Here is a 15,762-nt window from a genome sequence, read left to right on the forward strand (position 1 = left end):
AGAGGGTGTTAGCTGGCCGGGTGATAGCCACGTGACAGGGAGAGCGGGAGGGGGTCGACTAGCGACAGGATGCAGGTGCGTGGATGTGGTTAGGAGCGGTGAAGGATGAAGAGGTGAGGGGGAGAATGAGAGGAGACAGCTAGCGCCAGCCGAAGATTCTTGAGAGCTTTGGATTGACAGATAACTTGAGCAAATAAAGCTTTTTTTACGAACCCTCGCTACTATGCCACTTTTGCTCGGTCCCAGTAGGTGGCATAGTAGCGAGATTTGACTGTAGTAAGTTGATAACACAATGAAGGGAAAGTCCCACACTGTGAAGATATAAACACAGGTATCCCCCAACCACCACCTCCAATTGCACAATGCTCTATCACTATCTTTTCCTACCCATTTACCTTGTTTGGAGGATTTTCTGGTTCCAGATCCTCATAATCACTGTCACTGGAAAAAAAGAAATGTATTTCATTAAAAACAGATTCTTCATTATCACCATGTCACGACACCACTAGCGTCTCTCGTTTACACTTCCCAGCATACCAGCATGTCTGACAATTGCGCGCTCTTTCACTCAATAAAACAAAATGCTTTGCCTGAACGAGTCTGCCTAAGATGATATAATATGAATTTAATCAAAACACACAGTCACTAACACAATGGCTCTTCTTTTACAATCACAAAATCCACTGAATTTACTATGAAAGTTCACTGTCTTGGCAATGACACTTCGACTACACAACCTCCAAAATAAAATGTACTCAATCTCTTACACACTAGTGAGGCGCACTGTCTTGGCAATGACTCTCTCCTCTGAATGATCCGACACCTCAACCTCCCAGCCCCTTCTACCTATTAAAACACACTGTCCTTGGCAGTTGCTTCTCCCTTCAATAAGAAATACAATCCTCCTCCCCACCAATAAACGTCCAGTTTCACCTCCTCTCGTCCATTGCTATCTACCCCAATCTCTCCTCGCTGGCCGCTCTCTCCCTCTCCCGTCACACCTTTTCTTTTTCTTGTTTTATATCAAAAAGGCACACATTTTCATGTTATGTCCTGAACACCAAGATTAGGTCATGTAGGTTGGGAGGAGGTGGACTGACTCACTCAAGATGCATCTTTAGGAGTGTGTAGTAAATAGATTGTGTAGGGAAACTTTATGAATACAGTTGTACAGACCTGATTATATTTTGACAGTGTTACACAATTGTTCACTAGTGTGCTTCACAAGCTAAAGGTATGAAATGACAGGTCACTAAGTTTATAACCATCAGCTCAAAAGCCACTTACTCATCTACATCCATCTCATCTTCCTCTTTACCTGTCAATAAAATGAACAACAAAGATTATGATCTGTCTGAGGTCAATACACAACAAAAGTTGAACAGTATCACTATTATCCGTGTTCTTGCACCATGCATAAAGATCATTATTAACTGTACTCTTGAATCATAAAGATCACTATTAACAGTGCTCTTTCACCATGTATTAAGACTGCTATAAGCATATGAACTCCAAATTTCATGTAGATGAGGGCTGTGAAATTTAATATTCAGTGAGATTTTGAATTTAGTTAACTTTTAGTTTGTGTCTATTATTTTATGTGCAGTACACTGAGCTCCATCTACACAGGGAAATGTACTTTACAAATGCAATTCTTCTACTTCTATTATTATTAATTTCTTCTTATTATTGACTGTTATAAAACTCACCATCCTGAAATGGTGAAGAAGACTCCAAGTCAGCCTGCAACAAACCATCACAAACACTTGTTTCACTTAAGTTTTTTCAAATTTCCATTTAGATTTCTCATTACAAGAGTCAAAGCACTTCAGCTTAACTCTGCTCATATTATTTGCACTGAAGAACAGGGTATATTCCAACAGCTACAAAATGAATAAATGATCAAACGAACGATCAAGGTCTATTTATTCATTTATCCCTTCACTAGGTAGTACCAGCTAACATCTATGCTGCTCTGCCAGCTCTTGTCGCTGGAAAGGGGATAGGGGGCCACTGGACTAATGCAGCGGTTGACAAGACTCGGCATTTAGGCCTGTCTTGGGGCAGTGGACAACAGATCCTACAAGGTACTTTGTCCCCTAAAGTCAAGGATTCTATAAGGCAGCTGAAACAAAATTCAACCCCTAACCCAGATTTGGTCCACAACAAACTGCTTATTGCTGCATCAGACATAATCACTGCTACTAATGTCTTTTTATTAACAATTATCTATGATTACTTTTTCTACACTGCTGGCAGATTGCCCATGTGACAACTGTTTATGAAAAAGGCAACAAAAATGACTGATAACTTATAGACCACTTTCTTTGTTAAGCTGTTGGGAAACTTTCTGAAAGATGCATTTACTCTCAAATTTACATTTTTTGCTTTGACATTTGCTCACCAGTTTAGTTAGGGTGACTCTACCATTCTCAAATTACTTTATGATGACAAAAAAAAAAAAAAAAAAAAAAAAAAAAAAATTATTACTAGCATAAATGAATTGTACTTAAATCAGAAGCTATTGGTATACAAGTAAACTGTTAAATCTTCTATGTAACTACTTATCCAATCATTTCCAAAATGTAATTAAGGAACTGGGGAAAAAAAAAATTAACATGTGTCAGAGTGCCTACAGATGTCCTTCGGGGCTCTGTTTAGGCCCCCCTTTATTTCTGATTTACAGCCAAACATCAGATTATTTGTTGATGATACTAATCTGTTTCTTGAATGGAGCCCTCAGGGGAAGAGGAGAGTTGGGAGGCCAAAGCAGACTTGAGAAAGAACAGCAGAGAGTCAGGCAAAAGACATTGGAACCACATGGGCCCAACTGTGGGGGTCTGCACAAAACGGGGGCACCGGAGAGGTGTTGTTGAGGCCCTATGCTCCTCAAGGAGCAGCAAGGACTAAACTAATCTATTCCTAGGCATATGCAGTCTTAATCTTAGAAATAAAATCCTACAATCTGACCTTAGAAGATACATAGATTGGCTGAATTATGGACAGTAAAATCTAACGAAGGAAAAACTGAACAACTTACCTGGTTTGTTGCAGAAGGGGATGCGGTGCACAGCTTTTTTGAGACTGACACATTAGCTTCTTCTTCTGCCTGGCGTTTTCGTGCCTTTGTTCTGCAAAACAAGACTTACTTATAGCAGTCGGCCAGTCCTCACAACGAAGCGTAGACACAACCAATAGACAGCAAAGTGATGCCAACAATTATAGGACAACAACCAATCAATAAGCGCTTGCCATAATTCTTTGTCAATTTATCAATGTCAATGTTACCACATATAGGCATGTCCTTGTAGATAATTCATCAATATAGATGTCTCCTCAGCTGCATCTGTTCTGTGTAAAGGTGGTATCTTTTTATGTCCATGTAAAAGGAAAATAGGGAAGTGCAAAATGCCTGTTTGTTGTTTGCTTATTTATATTCTTTAGACTTTGCATGTGAGTGTGTGTCTCATGACAACTATTTGTTCTTGATGTAACTGCATCATTAAGAGGCTTCATTTAGAATAAAGTGTGAAAGATAGGGCAAAGACTGAGTGACACTTGTTGCTGCTTGGATGTTACATTCTGAATTAGCTGTTAACTTGGTTGGGAAACTCATTGTTGTGGATTTCATTCCAGACCAGACTTGATTTATGATGTCCTGACCAGATTTGCCAGAAGCGCGTTATCTATTCACTAGAAAGCTTCTTGAGGTCAGTCTGAGTCAGTGAGTCTTTTGAATTTTTTATTCTTTTTAAGTCTAAATTAAAAAATTGTTTGTGTGTGTTGCATCTATGGACTACTCTTTTATTCATATGGCTTAAATGGATGAATGTAAATGATTAATTGGGGATTATTTGATTGGTAATATTGTAGACTTAAACTTAAATGATTGTTAGATTTTAAGGACCATATTTTTCTGTTTGTGTTTTGTTTCCTTCATTTATTTGTGTTTCTTTGTATTTGGCTGTGCCAAACCTTGCTGGGCTTCAGTAGGGTCACCAATCAGGAGAGATATTGTTATGATTTTTCATGGCAGAGACTTAAACCTGATGGAGGGGGCTTCAAAGAAAATGTTCAACAAAAGAGATTGTAATGACAGAATTTTGTCATTGAGGAAGAAAGTATGTTTTTAACATATCTGGTATATAATTGTAGAATATGATTCATCAGTTTAAATGTTAAATAACATTGGATATTATATTAAGTCCTGAAATTTAGATTTTTGAAGGTGTTTTTATCTGGTCTGAAAGCTACTGTAGAGTGTGTGAGTGACAGAGATATGACTTATATTTAAGGTGTAATTATATCTCTCATAGATCACAATTGAGGGAAAGTATTACTGGACATTTCCAGTTATTTCTAGAATAAATATGTGAACAACATGCTCTGCTATCTGTGAGAATATCAGACTACAGTTCCAGTTACCAACATTTCCTTTTACAGTTTATAATCTCTGTGCATACATCAGCTGCAGAATGTTCTGTTGTTGAAATTGTGTCCCTTGAGAACCATATCAAAATTTTGCAAGAATCACTAAAAGCTCACCTGGTCATACGTGTTTCCTCCACATGTTTGGGCTCTGTCTCACACTGGCCACCATCAGGGTTTGCTGATGCAGGCGGAGAAACTTCCATCTCCTTTCTTGGTTCCTCTTCCTGTACAGCAACTTCATTCTTAACCAGCACATGGGTAGCTCGTCGTAAGTTTTCTGTTTTTTCTAAACTGTTCTCTTTGTTTTCGACAGGAATGGTGAAGCTATACTTCTCTTCGTGTTTGCTTCTGCGTGCTGGGGTTGCAGACAGCACATCTTCCTTTGAAGTGGTATCCTCATTCTCTAAGTTTTCAGATATGACTTGGGCATTTGTGCAAATGTTTGGACAGCTCGGGCCAGAATCATCAGCAGAACTAGCATTGATTGGAGAGGATGTTTCAGTATTCTTTCTGTCACAACAACCCATGTCAGTATTAGATCCACTCCCCGAGTCTGGTGCTGTGGACACTGCACAGGCTTTGTGTGGCGATTCAAACATGCTCTCCTCCACCTCCACCACATCCTCTTGTTTCTCAATTTTTCTAACCTTTGTCCGTGTCCTCATTCTTGTTCCCATTTGGCTTGCTGTGCTGGGAGAACATGCATGTTGTGTGGCTGCTACTTCATCTCCCGACGATCCCGATGCTTGTTTGCGTTTGGTTCTTTCATGGAAAGACTCTGGATATTTGTTAGTTTTGTCATTTCCTCTAGGAATTGTCTGTTTCTCCAGCACATCTTGTGTAGGGTCTTCGCTTGTATAGGTGGTTGTGCTGCTGCTTGAGTCATTGTCCTAAAAAGAAATCCCACCATAACCTTAGTCAGTATGATGGTAGAGGAAGTTTGTTTGATGTTATCTTAAAGAAAATGATGACATTCTAGACCCAATATTGGGGAATCTTCATCTCACACACAGCATACATGCACCTGTCCCCTTCCTTCAAACAGCAAGATTGAACTTATTACAAAATACTATTTCTTAAAAAAGTGAATAATACCTCTACACTACTGAGACACATGCCTACATCACTGTACAGCAGTCCACAACAACACAGATAGCAGAAATGTACATGAATATGTTTGCAACATCGAGGCTAAAATTAAATGGAGAGCTAGGACCCTAATTTAACTAGGTCTGGCACCTGCCTACAGCAGCCAATTACCAACAATGAAGCCAAAGCCCTGGTTAAGGACCAGTGGGCAAGTGAACGCAACTCACCACCAAACAACCAGATGCTCAGGACATCTCTTACACAGACACAGACAGAGCTGAAGCCTCATAGAACTATGCTGGAAGAAAAATTCTGGGGCACCAAGGAGAACCTGGAGACAATAGATCTCTTTGTAACCAAGGAAGGGGATAAAGGTCTGATGGATGTGGTCCAGGAAATGCCAAAGGAGGATAGAAAATGAATGCACCCCACAAGCTCTTCAACAGCCTTCAAGATCTCTTAAGATGCTATTTGCACCTGATATATCATCCCACTGCACTTGGTGATCACTTACAGACATAGTTTTGGCTTTGTTCAGGCGAAGCCTTGTTCTGGATGTTTTGGCCTGAACTTCTGTGACATGTGTTCTGACCTAAAAGCAAGCATGGAAATATTTCATTACTGGTGAAATTTATGTGCAAGTGGTTTAAAAAAAAAAAAAAAATACAAACCAAAATCAGTTCATTCCCAGATGTCACATTGGACATGCCTTGCTGCAATCGGAGATAGTTTTAAATAACTGCACTGCAAAGAAGTTTCATGCTATCTGTTTTGAAGAGTGTTCATAAACACTGTAAGTAGCTGATGTTTACAATTTTCTCAAACTAGAAGCTCTTGTGACTTCTTGTGTGAGCTGAATTCATAGTTTTAAGGAGATGGGAGAATCAAGTAGACCATTCAAACTGAAACTATATTAATAATAAGAAATTTCTTATATATATATATACATTGCACACTTCTCTGCAGAGAAATAGGTTGGGCACATAGATTGCCAATAGGCTGGTACATAAAGGCTCTGCAGACTTAAACATTTCAGTTACAGGAGTACTCTCTATGGATTTCTGAATATAAGGAATACTAACACATAAAGACATACATGGTCCAGCTTTAAAGAAATCACCTTGGTTGTGTCATCAGACTTGTCTGGAATCAATTGCAGTTCTTGGTCAAGCATTGAAGTGGGCTGGCAAATGCTTGATCGGGGTCTGGGGTGACTGGGCTGTCCATGAAGGGACCTCAGTTTAGCCTTGGAGGCTAGCACCTTCAAAGACTTGCGTGTGCAAGATGAGAAGCGACTTGTAGCTGAACTTCTCCTGATGTCTTGAGTTGAATCTGCTGACTCAATGGGGCTTTCTCTTACCTCCCTTACTTTCATACTAGCTGCATGAGGTGAAACAACAGGACTGCTGCTTACACGACAGGACAACATAGCCTCATAAGCCTGTGCCCTTTGTCGTACACTGTACACACTCTCATGAGCACTTGAAGAGCTTTGTTCTGTCTTCTTGCCTTCACCCTCTGCACCAGGTAGTATGGCTCCAGCCATCTTCATCAAGTCCAGGATGGGCTGTGGAGCTGTATTTTCTTTTTCCTCTTTCTTGGCTGCTGCTTTTGCACTGCGAGTGACCCTAGTGGAGGAAGAAACTGTAGGTGCACGAGGCCTCAGCTTGTGAGACTGTTGGTCAAATGTCAGTGTTCTGTAGGCAAGAATAGTGCATGTGGAATCAGTCCTCCAACTTCCAAAAAAATCATCTGTTAAGATACTGATCTCCACAAACAGTTCTAAACAAATACAGAATCACTACAGCTATGACATGAAAATGTACTACAGATTAAAAAAAAAAAATCACAACACTACACTAATAAGCTCTGCTGCAAAACAAATCAAAACCAGAATAAAAGAAAATGAGATGAGTGCACCAAAAACAGGTATTTCTTCTTGTTCCTAATCACTCCCAGTGGAGCATAGGGTCACAATGATCACTGCCAATAGCAAATACAATTTATGAATGCCAGTCAGTTATTACAACCCCACCAAACTAGTATTTGGATTACCTGACCACCATGAAGCTTCCATCTGCCTCTTCATCGTTTTCCTCTGTCACATGCCGATGTTTCCTGGTTTGTTTTTTGCGAGCAGGTGTCTTAGGGAGCAGTTGTATGCAGGCCCTTCAATACACAGCAAGCAGCGATTACATGTGTACTTCTTTCTATACCTCACTATCTTACAATACCACCATGCAAACATAGCTGGCAATGTATACTGAAAACTCAAACAACCCAAACAACTAACATCAGTACATGTAACCAGAGAAACTAAAGTTACAATGTTATCAGCTGTAAGAGTTATTTAAAATCATACAGTTACTGCTGTTCTAAGTTCTGATACAGTGTAATAAAGCAATCATAAAATTACTCACATTTTTGTTAAAATATAGTTAAGTAAATGACTTCTGTTGTAAAAGCTATTATGAAAATATTGCTATTCAGCACAGGAGAAACTTACGTCGCAAATGTTTTTTTGCACTCAGTCAAGATATCTTCTAGCCATAAAAAGTCATCCTCAAACTTTTCAAAAATGTTGGCCAGAAGTGTTTTGGATTCTGTCAACGTGATCAGGTTATGTGGTTTTAGATCGGAATCCATCCTGCCTGTCTGGTGTAAATCTGAGCAAGAAAATCAAAGCATAGATCAGTTTGAATGGCAATGTACTACACAACTAAACCAAAACCTGTTAGTTCGGTTAAAAGGTGTGATAAAATCGAATCTGGGTAGAGACTGGATCAGCCTGTGATTTTGTGTGAACGAATTGGTAAATGGTTAAATTGACTAGTAACCTAGACTTCTACTATAGTATGATAAAGAATTGTATTTTATTTTACAAATAATGCTTAGGCTATTCATGGCCTGTCTTTATGCCTTGACACATTTGACTTCTTGACCAACATGCACTGCTGGCTTAGGTATTGTGTGGTCATGCAGGTGATGACATACCATAGGCCCTTGTATTTTCCAAACTGATTAAGCGGGATGGGTTTATATCTGATATTTTTTAAAATGGTTTTCTATCCATAAAATGCAAAGGGGTTTTCACAATGTTATATAGGATGAGTCCTCTGTATCAGTCAGTAGGAGTAACAGTGCACTGAAAATGCACCTCTTTTGTAAACATTACTCCTAACACCCTTTCCCACCATGCTAGTCCTTTTTCACACCCTTCCCTGCTTGTCTTTATCATCATAATCTCAGTTCTTGTGATTTGGTTTCTCTTTGTGTTTACTGTACTTGTTTTTATTCATCATTATTACTGTTGTTTATTCTTTCTTAGTTCATGTGTTATTCGTTTGTTTTCCTCTCCTTTATATGCTGTCTATGTATTGTTGTTGTTCTTAGGCGCTAAGACCATGATCTTTATGAGTGTGAACATGCACTTTACAAATTTTGCATTATTATTACAGTAGTAGAAATTGGCTATCATTTATCTAGCGCTCATGGCCTATTTACATCCCCTCTTAAAAATCACTTAAATATTGTCTGGGTTTGAGTTTTCAAAAGCTGACAATATACATAGTGCTAACCATCAAAATCATAAAATAGTTTGACAAATTTTGGACTTTTATCTCAGATGATTAGAGCTAAGGAGTAAATGTGGTTTCCACTATGAAGAAGCTCCTGTGGGACCCCGGGGTATGCTTGCCTAGCAAGCATTGTAAGAATAGGGTCCCTGCCATCCAGCCAGGCATGTCGTAAGAGGCGACTAAGGTGGACACCTCACCTAGAGCAGTGGTTCTCAAAGTTTTTCGGACCGCGGACCACTTTACTTAAGTAAAAGCTATGGCGGACCACCAAGGCCTAAGTAAAAAGTATGGCGGACCACCAAGGCCTAAAAATCAGTCTGTACTATGAATTTCAAATTTAAATTGCCGCATTTGTTTCATTTTAATTCAAAACTAAATGTCCTTTTGTATAAGTAATATAGTAATAAGTTGACATAAAACTACCTACCTCGTTCTTTGTAATTAAAATGTTAATGCAAGGAATGCATCACTTTAAACATCACTTTGCTGACATATGACGACTGTCAGCCGCGGACCACCTGACTTATGCCCGGGGACCACTAGTGGTCCGCGGACCACACTTTGAGAACCACTGACCTAGAGGTCAATTAGGTTGTGGTAGGGCTAACAACCTGACCATGTAAAAAATAGATGTTACAGAAACCAATACCAGAATACTCGCTACAGTTGGCGGAGGTAATGAAGCATGCCAGGTGACTGGACTTATGATGGACAACAGCCAAACCCGAGAGGAAGCTGGCGCCCCGACAGTGGATTCACTGAAGCCGAGGCAAAAGTTGAGGGTGGGGTGCTGGAACGTCCAGACCTTGTACCAGACTGGCTGGATGCTCCAACTAGTCAAGGAGTTTGACAACTACAACTTGCACATCCTGTAAGTCAGTGAGGTCAGATGGACCAGCACCGGAAAGAGAAGACTAGAGTCAGGACATACCATCAGACGCTCAGCACTCTGAAGGAGTAGCTCTACTCCTCAACAAGAAAATGGAAAAGGCACTGCTGGAATGGAAGCCTTATGGACTTTTGAGAGCAAGATTCCATTCAAAGTACACCAAGCTGACAGTGCTAGCTTGCTATGCACCAACAAATGACTCAGAGGCAGAAGACAAGGATGCTTTTTACGATCAGTTTCAGGCAGCCTCGGAGAGCATTCGAGCCCACAACATGTTGCTCATCATCGGCGACCTCAATGCCAAGGTGGGAAGTGACAACACCTGCAGCGAGCATGTCATGAGCAAGCATGGAATTGGAACCATCAATGACAACAGAGGGAGACTGGCAGACTTTTGTGAAAAAAACAACTTACTGATTGGAGGCACACTCTTCCAACACAAAGACATCCATAAGACAACGTGGCATCACCAGATGGGATCACAAAGAACCAGATAGACCATGTCATCATCAACCGAAAATGGAGGAGCTCACTTCAAGATGTCAGAGCCTACAGAGGAGCAGACGTTGCCAGTAACCACACTCTTGCGATAGCCGCAGTTTCTCTGAAGCTAAGTCGATCGCGAGGAAAACAGGCACGTCAGCAGAGAGTGGACTCCGGCAAACTGAAAGATCCAGCCACCAAACGGGCCTTTGCTATGGAAGTAAAGAACAGGTTCCAGGCTCTAGGAGACCAACAAGAGATGACCATAGACAACTTCAATCGAGTCTTACAGGAAACAGGAGAGAAAATACTGAGCTTCCAACGAAACAAGAAAGAACAGTGGATCAGAGAAGAGACATGGAAAAAGATAGACGAGAGAAAGTCAGCCAAACAAAAAATCAACAGCACTAGATCTGAACTCATGAAAGAACAACACAGACAAAGATATACAAAACTAAGCAAAGACGTAAAGAAGATGACTAAAACTGACAAAAGAGTCTACATAGAGACATTGGCAACTGAAGCTGAAATAGCAGCAAGGAAAAATGACTTGAAGACACTGTACAAGATAAACAAACAGCTAAACAACGGGTTTAAGAACAGTGATGTGCCAGTGAAAGACATGAACAGTAATGTTACAGAGGGAGAAACAGGAAAACTACAGCGCTGGAGAGAGCATTTTGAGTCAGTTCTGAACAGACCAGACCCCCCCTCAGCTTGCAGACATCCAGCCAGCAGCTACAGACCTTGACATCTGCACAGACCCGCCAAGCCTGGAAGAAGTGACAGCAGAAATCAAGACAATGAAGAGCGGCAAAGCATCAGGGGCAGATGGAATCACAGCAGAGATGTTGAAAGCAGATGTGAATGTGACAGCTCCCATACTGCGTGGAAAACAGGGCTCATCTTCAAATTACCAAAGAAAGGAGATCTTGGAGACTGCAATAATTGGAGGGGCATAACACTTTTTTCCCTCACCAGCAAGATTGTCTTCAGCAAGATTGTTCTGTCAAGACTGACGACAACTCTTGAGAAAGACCTCCGACCACAGCAAGCAGGATTTCGCCCTGGGCGATCCTGCTCTGAACACATCTTCATTCCGCAACAGAATCTGGAGCAGAGCAACGAGTGGAACACACTGCTGTACATCAATTTCATCGACCTGGAGAAGGCTTTTGACAGCATCCACCGTGAGTCCTTATGGAAGATCCTGAGGCATTACGGAGTCCCTGCAAAACTTGTTCAGGTCATTGCAATGCTGTACAGTGATTTCAAATCCCAGGTTGTCTGTGACACGGAGCTCACAGACTCCTTCAACGTCAGTACTGGGGTGAAGCAGGGCTGCGTTCTGTCGCCGTTCCTCTTCATCCTGGCCATCATGACTGGATCATGAAGACTTCCACCGACAGTGAGAGGAGAGGGATCAGATGGACCATGACTATGACAGCAACAACAACGCTGGAAAACTTGGACTTTGCTGCTGACATTGCCCTGTTGTCGCATTGCCACCAAGACATGCAGGAAAAAACAAATGCCTTCTCAGAATCAGCTGGAAACCTTGGCTTGAAGGTCAGTGCAAAGAAAATGAAAAGTATGAGAGTGAACGCCAGAGTCCAAGACAGCATCAAACTAAATGGAGAAGAGATTGAGGAAGTTGACAGTTTCACCTATCTTGGGTCCAAAGTGTCAAACACTGGGGATGCGGAGGTGGAGATTCGAGCCCGACTGGCGAAAGCCAGCCACTCCTTCGCCTCACTCAGGAGCACATGGAAGGCAAAAAACATCAGTCAGAAGATCAAGCTGAGAATCTTCAAGTCAAATGTGATCAGCACCCTCCTTTACGGATCAGAATCATGGAAGATGACCAAAACCATCAGTAACAAGCTTGAAGTATTCCAAAAAAGATGCCTCAGGCGCATACTTAACATCTTTTGGCCAAATACCATCACCAACGAAGAACTCCACCGAAGACCTGAAACCGAGACCATCACCACGCAGGTTCAACGAAGGCGTTGGCAATGGATTGGGCATATGCTCCGCCAGCAGACAGCAGACCTCTCCAGAGTCGCCCTACGATGGACTCCAGACGGCTGAAGAAAAAAAGAGGCCGCCCAAAGGAAACTCGGAGAAGAACAGTGGAAAGGGAGATGAAAGGAAAGGGCTGGACATGGGGTCACCTAGAGCGGGTTTCAGCCGATCAACATCGGTGGCGGACTCTGGTTGAGGCCTTGTGTGCAACCTGATGCACGAAGAGGATTAGATAGATAGACTACGAAGAAGGGTCAACATCTTTACTTTCTCCACCAGCTGAAGAAATTCGGCATCAAATAATAATAATAATAAAATGCATAGGCTTGATTACTCTTCCATCAAGTCATATTCTGAGTGCAGTATCACTTGGCCAATAAACGAATTCTTATTCTTCTTAAAGAGTTCTTGAAGCTATTTAAATTTTGGTGCATATTCAAAATTAGTGGGCATTGAGTTCCAATTTGCAATGACTCTTTGTGAAAAGAAACTTTTGCATTTAACAAAGCATGGAACAAAGGCTGACAAATACTTTTCCATCTGAATTTTGAGTAAAATTAGGATGTGGTTGTAAGAAAAATAATGTCTATCGACATCATTACATCTGGTCAGACCTCAACTTTTTTACATCTTCAGCCCCACGACACCAACTTGTCTACGTTTTCAAATACTTTGGGCAACTTTTCTTTACGTTTGGAGCACTATAATGTTATTTACGCACGTTTCTATGGAAGAGGTACATTATATAGGCAGTCCTTGGGTTATGTCAGCCCTGAGTTATGTTTCTTGGTTACAACACATCTCCCATTTACTGCATAAAGCCTTGTTTCCACTTAAGGGCTTTTGCGTCGTAAACGGCGTAACGTGAATTTCGAGTTTCATTTTATTATTAAACGTATTTTATATTTGTTTTTGTTTTTTTAATAATTACTGTGTTAGGATAGGATAAGTGCTTACAGTATGTTATTTGCATACATTATGTATGTATGTTCCGACTTACAGCGAAATTCGCTTTACGACGCGACGTAGGAACGGAACAACGTCGTAAGTCGAGGACTGCCTGTACCGTAAATTTCGGACCATAACCTGCGACCTTTTCCCCAAGTCTTTAGCCCTGCGGCTTAAACAGCGATGTGGCTTGTTTGTTTCGGGATTTTTCCGATTCCGATTAATTTTTCGATGAGCTCCATGTTCAAGTGTTAACTGTTCACATTTTTAAAATCAAAGTTACATACAATTGAGGCATTCAGATCGTTTGCTCCGGCGCACACCCTCATCATGTCGAAAACGAGACGAAATTCTTTCAAGCTGAAGGCGATCGACTAGGGCTCACTAGACCATTGAAGAAGTTTTACATATTTGCGGCTCATAAACCAGTACGGCTTATTTGTGAATAAAGTAGAGACTTAAATAATTAGTGAGTGCGGCTTATATACAGGTGCGTTCAACAGATCGAAGTTTGGGTATTTACCTACAACTTGGGATGAGCCGCGTCGCGGGTAAACAGGCAACGATTAACGAACGCACGTCAAAATCATCACAGTTTGTTGTTTTCAAAGGCGTATCATAGTCCACATATTGCTAGCATAAAATCTAAACATGGATGCGTATAACCTTACCTTTGACGTGAAGGGTAATACTATAGTTGGAGATTTGTATCACAATGAATAGTACACACAAAACGCCAACTATCCGCCATTCAAATTTCGTGTCATGCTGTTGACCAATCACAATCCACTTCCTGTAGATGTAGCAGAGCTGGTTTCCCAACAATTGTTAAAAAACATTTCCACAGGTTGGTGAGCATTTACTTGTAAAAGACAGTTATACTTCAACTTTACATTTGTAACTGCATTGTGGAAGGCCGTAGGAATATTTGTGATAGTTTCGCATTTCGCCATTACTGGAGGTGAAGGCACTCATTCAGTAAGTTGACTGGGTGGGTGCATAATGTCCCGAACAAATGATGCTGGAGGCTACAGCCAAAGTTATAAGCTGGTTGTAGTAGGTGGAGGAGGCGTTGGAAAAAGTGCCTTAACCATTCAGTTTATTCAGGTATGTATTACTGCTCAAAATAATTGATTTAGCGGTCGTTGCAGCTAGAAGATCAAGAAACAGCAGACAACTTCTGCAGGCTAATGCTGCAGCCGGAAAACCCTCGTCACAAATTACAAGAGCATTCGGATTAGAAGGACAACAGAAACAAGCAATATTTACAGCTTGAACTAAAACTGTTGAGTGAAGCTAGAGGATATTTATTAGTGATGTCACATTTCTGAATTCTGTTTGTAGCAGACAATGGTGTTAAGTACTGTGTTAGGCCTCAGACCGAGTGTGTGTATATGGTGTATTGGTACATGTATTACCATAAGTCCTAGTAATGACAGCTAGTTTGTAGTATATTAATACGTGTCTTACCATTGTTCTGGTAATGATAGATTTACATAGGATCTTAGTACATTTATTAATAGAAGTATTGTTAGTGACAAAGTCAATGGAGTTATCATTAGTCAGTTTTTACTTTGAAAATTCAAAGGCAAATGAACTAAAAAATCATTAAACTGTTGAGTGGAAATCATTTTGAAAGGATAGTATTATACATACATACTCACTTTTGCTCTGTGTAAATTTTCAATAGCTGCTGATTATGAAGAACAAAGATGTCTGCTTATGTGTACATGTTTTGCCTGCATATGTATCTTTTGTTTGAATACATATTAATTCATGGAAGGACTGAACTTTTTAAAAAAAAGTATTTTTAGATATTTATCAGGTAGTATCAAATGCAGTCTGTTCTCATTTTGGACTTATAAGCAAGCATCAGAAGAGTGTGTTCTTATGTTGGACTTATCAAACCATAGTCTCCTCTCTTCGGACTTAAAAACAGTATTAAAATTTATCACTTGAAGGATTTTTTAGATAAAATACTGCATGTCTCATTTCTTAATGAGGGGTCAGTTAATTCACTTTTTTGCAGATAGAAACTGTAGACAATTAACTGAAATATAAAATCCTCAATAGAAATGAGCAAGATAATTGCTAAAGAATTTGGTGCAAAATCATTTAAAGCACATGGTGGCTGTGACACTGTATTACAACCTCATTGTGATGAATTTTTGGCATTGCAGATTTGCAAAACTGCTGATGTCTGCTATGTAATCAGTGAGCACCAAAAAGTTTACAGTAACTATTTTTTAATAGCAACACCACACAAATTGTAATGAATATAGAAAGTTACCATAACTAAAATTGATACTTTTATGT

General features: G+C 40.4%; 2 protein-coding genes across 2 annotated transcripts in view; one reads left to right on the forward strand and one right to left on the reverse strand.

Annotated features, from left to right (window-relative positions):
* Positions 1–14,273, reverse strand: part of LOC112566579 (inner centromere protein-like) — a 22,481-nt gene extending 8,208 nt beyond the window's left edge. Inside the window, exons 1-10 of the mRNA XM_025242810.1 lie at positions 14,118–14,273; positions 8,027–8,186; positions 7,576–7,689; positions 6,641–7,217; positions 6,035–6,112; positions 4,546–5,321; positions 3,041–3,131; positions 1,710–1,743; positions 1,288–1,318; positions 396–441 (exon numbers count right to left, since the gene is read on the reverse strand). Of these exons, the coding sequence (XP_025098595.1) occupies positions 396–441; positions 1,288–1,318; positions 1,710–1,743; positions 3,041–3,131; positions 4,546–5,321; positions 6,035–6,112; positions 6,641–7,217; positions 7,576–7,689; positions 8,027–8,166 (1,887 nt within the window). The 5' untranslated portion in view covers positions 8,167–8,186; positions 14,118–14,273. The remainder of the gene's footprint in view (positions 1–395; positions 442–1,287; positions 1,319–1,709; positions 1,744–3,040; positions 3,132–4,545; positions 5,322–6,034; positions 6,113–6,640; positions 7,218–7,575; positions 7,690–8,026; positions 8,187–14,117) is intronic.
* A 106-nt stretch (positions 14,274–14,379) lies between these two features.
* Positions 14,380–15,762, forward strand: part of LOC112566584 (ras-related protein R-Ras2-like) — a 29,872-nt gene continuing 28,489 nt past the window's right edge. The window contains exon 1 of the mRNA XM_025242820.1: positions 14,380–14,553. Within this exon, the coding sequence (XP_025098605.1) occupies positions 14,449–14,553 (105 nt within the window). The 5' untranslated portion in view covers positions 14,380–14,448. The remainder of the gene's footprint in view (positions 14,554–15,762) is intronic.

The sequence above is a fragment of the Pomacea canaliculata genome, linkage group LG6 (assembly GCF_003073045.1).
Source record: "Pomacea canaliculata isolate SZHN2017 linkage group LG6, ASM307304v1, whole genome shotgun sequence".
NCBI lineage: Eukaryota > Metazoa > Mollusca > Gastropoda > Architaenioglossa > Ampullariidae > Pomacea > Pomacea canaliculata.